This window comes from Sinocyclocheilus rhinocerous, unplaced genomic scaffold, assembly GCF_001515625.1.
Source record: "Sinocyclocheilus rhinocerous isolate Xijiao unplaced genomic scaffold, SAMN03320098_v1.1 scaffold72, whole genome shotgun sequence".
NCBI classification, from domain to species: Eukaryota; Metazoa; Chordata; class Actinopteri; order Cypriniformes; family Cyprinidae; genus Sinocyclocheilus; species Sinocyclocheilus rhinocerous.
In genome coordinates, this window is record NW_015628351.1 from 2,660,253 (window position 1) to 2,667,456 (window position 7,204).

General features: G+C 39.9%; 1 protein-coding gene across 8 annotated transcripts in view; it reads right to left on the reverse strand.

The window, feature by feature from the left end:
- The window catches only part of LOC107737566 (eukaryotic translation initiation factor 4 gamma 3-like), a 71,066-nt gene that overhangs the window by 40,989 nt on the left and 22,873 nt on the right, over positions 1 to 7,204 (reverse strand). For all 8 annotated transcript variants that reach the window (XM_016549092.1, XM_016549091.1, XM_016549089.1 and 5 more), the window contains exons 4-5: positions 6,553 to 6,645; positions 6,229 to 6,261 (exon numbers count right to left, since the gene is read on the reverse strand). In XM_016549092.1, the coding sequence (XP_016404578.1) occupies positions 6,229 to 6,261; positions 6,553 to 6,645 (126 nt within the window). The remainder of the gene's footprint in view (positions 1 to 6,228; positions 6,262 to 6,552; positions 6,646 to 7,204) is intronic.

Consider the following 7,204-nt stretch of genomic DNA (forward strand, 5'->3'; position numbering starts at 1 on the left):
ATTTGTGGCCGGCACATTTTATGGAGGACTGTTTACTGGAAGTGTAGACTACAATGCCGGCTGTTCTGACTCACAGTCTTTAAGTACGTTTTCATGTTTAAAGGATTTGCCACTGATGATTCAAGCGCGAGTTTTGGGCAGTGTAGAGTAGCGCTTGTTGTTTGTCATTTCTCCGATCACAAATGCAGACATGGTTTTATGTTTACGCGGCGCGATACGCAACGCAACGCGTATAAAGACAGTATAAGTCATTATAATCTGTAATTATGTCCCCACTGGATGCAACAAATGCCTCGTTTGTAATGGGTTTTATTGGTGTTGTCTCATCGCGCCGGGACACGGCATCACAGTATGGTAAGGGGTATAACATTTCCGTCACACGCTTGAGGTATTCAGCCAATCACAACGCACTGGATAGCTGGCCAATCAGCGTACCCCTCACTTTTCAGACTGATGAGCTTTGTAAAAATCGACGCGAAAGCCGGGGCATAGAGGAGAAACAATAATGTACATTATGTGAAAAATTATGTGTTTTTTGAGCCTTAAACCGCATAAACACATTGCATTACACCAAATACACAACATAATGTTCTTTTTAGCAACGTCATATGACCCCTTTAAAATTGGAATGACATGAATTTCCATTTATGGATGAACTATCACTTTAAAACGACAGGTGGTACTTCAAGTAAATAATTTAGGGAATAGTGATTTATAATTTAAAAAAAAAAGAGCTGGGATTCCTTGACACTGAGAAAAATAACCTTTAGCCTAAATTCTGACCTTAACTTAATGTTTACATGGCCTTAAGATTCAGATGTCAATTAAAAGGTCATTACTGTGGAGTCAGGCAGAATTATACATCCCAGCGATCTACAAAGATCAATGAAATGACACAAACAATTCTGAACTCCATATGTTGCTGAACAGTGTGTTCCCTGATGAGTATTTTTGAATGTGTGTGTTTCTGTCTGTGTATCAAAAGTGTTTAAAGAGCCAGACAGGGTGATCCCTGAATGTAGTAGATCATGTAGCTAGTCAAGCTTACAATGGACTACTACAGGCAAGATCTACTATCTACACCTGGCTATTACTTCTGAACAAAAGGATTTATTTTGTTTGAGCTACAGTTTAAGCTCACAGTAGCAAGCACACCCTCTAATAAATTAAGCACACTACAAGACTGAAGATAGTTGCCATTTGATGTTTTAAAGGTACAGTTCACTCTTTTTTATTAATCCATGTCATTCCAAACCTGTATGATTTTCTTTCTTTGTTGATAGATTATCACATCTCTCATTGTTTTTTTTTCCCTCAGACAAATTGCTGTCTGATTAAAAGGATTACAAGATACTGCCAAAAATCACTCTGTGGAATCAATTATAAAAATGTAAAATTTAGCAAAAAGTCACAATGCGTGACCACGATGGACCATTATTTTTATGATCAATTATTGTCACTTATGAAACAACTATTTGTGAGTCATTAAAGAGTGCTCTCAAAAAGTTGTCATCATTTAATCACCTTCATGTAATTTCAAACCAGTATGAATTACTTCCTTCTACGAAACACAAAATACATTTTGAAGAGTGCTGAGGTCTAAGGGTGTGCTTATACTTGTAGTTCAATTCTCTTGGTTCATTTGGTCCAAACCAAAAAAGAAAATACATTGAGTCCTGGTTCACTTAAGGCCAAAGTATACTTCGGTTTTTACGTGTACCCGAGGGTCTGCATACAGTGCGCATGAAGCAAATTTTGTCACCAGTAGGGGTGTAACGATACACGTATTTGTATGGAACCGTTCGGTACGAGGCTTTCGGTTTGGTTCACATTACAAACTGAACGATTCGTGTGACTAATCCTATTAAATTTGGAAAATAAAAGAGCTTACGGTGTGTGAAATATAATGTTCTCAGTGCCACTGTGCTCAACAAGGCAGCCCAAACGACGTAACAGGCAACGTGATGTCTGCCTCTCCCATCCCCAAACAAAAACACACTACTCCAGTAGAGTTGTGACGGTGAGGCAGTTAGTTAGAATTTTCCCTCTTTTCCTCGTTTTATTCGCTTTTTTTCCCTTTAAATGCTTGTGCGCATTTTAATTTCACTTTCGAATTAGCGGCATTGATTGAATTGAAAACAACAACAAAACCGTGACACCACTGTATCGTATCGAACCGAACCGTGACTTTTGTGAAGCATTACAGCCCTAGTCACCAGAATAGTACACACACCACCCGATTTTTGTAACCGCGCATACTTTGTACACGCTAGGGCTGCGACGATAAATCGATGCAGAATTGATTCGTGGATCGAATCTGAGATCTTCCGAATGCATCGCAATTCTCTCTGGAATCGATTCTGAGCTTAGATTTTAACAGCACATGGCGCTCTAATCTACTTTTTATCCGCACACTCAAATGCTCGTGAAGAAGAGTGCAGAAGAGCGCTTGTGCGCGAGTCATGTAATTTCACCTCGGCTCAGAATGCTTTTATGACGCAAGATTAATGTAGAGACAGCCCACTGTGAACACCCTTGTAACTCACTTCAACCTTTTCGAATTTTATGAATGATTATTTTAGGTTCAAGTGTGTGTAAGGATTTGGAAACAAGCAGAGTACGGCTGTTTCTAAAGCATGCAGTGCCATCTGCTGTTCAAAACTAAGCTCAGAATCGACTCGAGAAAGAATCGCGATGCATTCAGAAAATCTCAGAATCGATGCTGAATCATTTCTTGATTCGCGATGCATCGATTTATTTTCCCAGCCCTAGTATGTGCAGGTCGCACATGTATATTGACTCGGTTTTGCACTAATAAGCTGTTCCATAAGGTGGCAGCACTGTACCAGGCCATTGTTTCACAGTAGATAACAAAACTAACGAGACGGAGGAACAGCAACAACAACAAAATAGCAACAACAACAAAATAATAAGTTGGGTCATACGTCCTCAGGGCTCCAGACAAAATAAATCAATTAAGGAGCCATTGGCTCCTATAAGAAACCAAATTCGGCATTAAATTATTTTTTAGTTGCCATAGAATAAACATGTTTAATTTTTTTTTAACACAGTTATACTGTCATGTGTTATACACCTTTTCTTGTATTTATCAGCCATTTTAATCCATCTTGTAGATGGATTAAGGTAACAGAGCACAAAGCTTATTGTGATTATTGGACGGCAAGTGTGTTACAAATAATATGAAGTTCACGCATTAACCGAACACTAACCGCTGCTGTTCGGGCAGAGATGAGGACTGTTTTTCTATAAAAACTTTGATGCGCATCGTCTCAGTTTATAACATCAAAATAACAAAAGATGTGATCGCAAAACAATGGCAAAAAGGCATTACATGCCAATTTATATAGTCACCAGTGGCGATCTCAGCAAAAACTGCATTCGCAAATATTTTTGGTTGCAAATGTAACCGTTTTGAGCGCAGTCTGGAGCCCTGAGTTCTGGAGAAAAAATAGAGCAGACGCTGGACAAAGATGGACCGCCCTGCGTTCGCGTACGTCAAATGAACTATACTTTGAAAGGCTACGCATTCGGCTGTGTGCATATGCTAGCGTACGCGTAAAAAAAGTATACTTGGGCCTTTAGTGTTCACACTGTGATTTTTAACACCAAATCTAACGATACAAAACAAAAGCATAAGGATACAGTCATAAACTGATAGGACAGCTTTTATGACATATATTTAGCGAACTTAGCAAACATTGAAAACAATGCTGTGTGCTGGGCTAAATGCACTTTTTGTACATACTATATAGTGGTATTTTTACCAGCTTATAATTCATGAAGAGCTTATAAAATGTGTAAAGAAGTCAAACAGCGGCAGATTTTACACTTATTCAAATGATCCGTGCTAACAGAGTAATCGCACCAGAGTTTGTTTTAATCAAACCAAATCTTCCAAATGTAAACATGTTCTAAAACAACACTGGGCCCCATTGAAAAAAATACGAGACAAAACATCTCCTATAGTAGCACAGAAGAAATAAAGTCATACAGATTTGGAACAACAGGGGGGTGAGTAAATGATGATAATTTTTATTTTGGGGTGAACTGTTCCTTTAAATGTGTGCAGAGCGAATTCAGTCTTGTAGTGTTTGTTTGCTATTAAACTGAGAGGCCCTGGGACTATTTTTTAATGAAGGGCCCACATCGCCAGGTACAATAATTCACAATACCACAAAGCAGTGGTCCTCAACCAGGGGGCCCCAACAAATTCCCAGTTATTCAAATGATCCGTGCCAACAGAGTAATCGCACCAGAGTTTGTTTTAATCAAACCAAATCTTCCAAATGTAAACATGTTCTAAAATAACACTGGGCCCCATTGAAAAAAATACGAGACAAAACATCTCCTATAGTAGCACAGAAGAAATAAAGTCATACAGATTTGGAACAACAGGGGGGTGAGTAAATGATGATAATTTTTATTTTGGGGTGAACTGTTCCTTTAAATGTGTGCAGAGCGAATTCAGTCTTGTAGTGTTTGTTTGCTATTAAACTGAGAGGCCCTGGGACTATTTTTTAATGAAGGGCCCACATCGCCAGGTACAATAATTCACAATACCACAAAGCAGTGGTCCTCAACCAGGGGGCCCCAACAAATTCCCAGGGGAAATTAATTTCTATAAGATTTTTGTAAAAAATTATTTAAATTATTTTTGAAAAATTACTGTAATATGTTCCTTGAGGTTAATTTATAATGTTAATACAGCATATAGCAAAAAACAAACTAACACATATGCACGTAAAGGATTGTTTTTTATACGCTCGTTCTGGCCCTCTGTCATTTTTAAGGAGTGGCTCCTTTAAGGTTTGTTAGTAAAACAGCTACTGGCTAACGTCACTGCATGAGAATAAGTATCAGCATCCCCTCACTATTGCATGTAAGTGTTTTTTTAAATATTATCAATAAAAATAAAAAAATCACCATTTACAGACAGAGCATTATGAAATTTTACATTTATTGTTTGCGATGTAACTAATTTCTCATGACATGAATCCTTAAAAATGACTTCAATTCAGGAACGAGAACTGGAAATGTTGTCACGGGCCCCAAAACCATACCTGTCAACATCTGGAGTCAAAAGTAACAATTTTTGTATTATATTATAGGCTATTATATTATTTTTATATTAATTTAAACAATTATTATCAAAAAATTATATTCATTTAGTAACATAAATATATCTTAGTGTAGGCTATATCTTCAGAGTTTTATAATTCATCATTTTCTTGTCGATCCACCAGTTCACTTACTGAAAAATGCACATTTATTCTCTGCCAGCAGGTGGCGCTTTTCGCCAGGAATATAGCTGTTTCCCCCGTAACCGCAGTAAACAAAGCAGCGCAGCACCTGACTTTGAAACTTGCAGCAGCGCTCATATTTAATCAATTAAATAGCCTTTTGAAGTGTAAGCTATATCTCAATTTACATGTATATTTAGTAATTCACTGGAGCACCACCTGAGTCGTCTTCTCCAATTTCTACCAGTGATCATTGTTTCCTTCCGGCGGTACTAACTGCTCACATATCAATAGCATCACTGGGCTGTAGGTTGCCAAGTTGAGGGGACAAATGGGTGAAATTTGTATGCGTCGATCGTGTGAAAAAGATGCGTTTCATACAAGATCTGGCAACTGGACAACTTTGGAATTTGTTGTCGTGATTATTCATATAACGAGGTTTGGCCCATACAAATGACGGGAGTTTTACCGGTAGCGAATGTAGCAAAAATATAAAATACGCCCAGTGGGATTTTTTTTTATAGAAAAATAAAAAATACGGGAGAAATACAGGAAAATATGTAAACGGGATGATAGCGGGATAGAATGGCAAAATACGGGAGAATCCCGGGAAAAACGGGAGGGTTGACAGGTATGCCCAAAACTGTCCACTATGGCAGTGGTTCCCAACTTTTTTGACTTCAAGGCCATAGGCTGATAAGTACCCCTGGTACGTTTCTGTTTTTATTACAACAGCAGTACCAGGGGTACATATCAGCTTATGGTCTTGAAGTCAAAAAAGTTGCGAACTACTGCCATAGTGGACAGTTTTGCGGCCCATGACAACATTTTCAGTTCTCGTTCCTGAGAGCATTGGAGTTGTAAACAATCTCTCCGAACGATCGCAATGAACAGGATCAATGTGTTACGTTAGTCTAAGAAAGCTTATGAGGTGTGAGAAAGGAGGCCATGCATTTGCGTACATTACCTGGTGATGGGTAGGACGAGGCCCAGGGGTAAACTGATTGAAGGCAAAGGGCGGCATGTCAGAGGGGTAGAAACAGACAGAAAGAAAGGAGCGAGAGGTAAGAATGATTACCCACAAACACATAAACCACAAGCTGTGCATGGTATATGCAGCGCACTTCCCGAGAGGAAGTAATGACGCAAGGTATGTTATATGTACCATATACACGGCACCAATTAATGACCACAAACCACACCATAAACAACATCATAGCGCTCAGCAGAAAGGAAGCATTTCTAACAGAAGTCTGATTTGAAAAGATGACATGGAATCACAGGCACTCACCGGGCGGCTCTGAGGCTGTGCGTTCATTGGCTGGGTTGGCGGTGAGTAGACCAGAGGGGTCGTGCCGGCATTCTGCCCCGGTGTGTACGGAGACTGCAAAGTCACGGGGTCCAAGAGAAGTCAAGTAGAGACCGGCAGAGAAAGAGAAACAGCAGTTAGGATGGATGTGACTTTTACCCTCTCTGATAAAATCCCTACAGCTGAGTGAGCGTGTGCTGTGTGAGTGTGGGTGACAGAGTGAGTGTGTCCACTCCTTGCCACTGCAAACACTGCGGTCTGCTGACACTGACAAATCTGCCATCTCTCAACGCTGCCTTCAAGGCAGAGAAAGGGAGAGAGAAATAGAGGCGTAGTCCTGTGCAGACGTGAGTGGGCGCAAACGGAGTGTTTGTGTGCCACTGGATCTGGGATATATTGAACTATACAGGATGATCATGGCCGGACTTACCATTGGGCTTGAATGGGCTGCAGCCCAGGGGCCCTGCCTTGTAGGGGGCCCCGCCTTAACCCGTTTACATTTGTTTAGTTATGTGCCAGTCAGAAATTATTAGCCGCATTTTAACTGCACGCACAGGCCAGCCGGGGCTAACAACTTCCAGCTTCCAACTACGACATTCGAAGCCATAATCAAACAGCATAAACTGGAATTTAT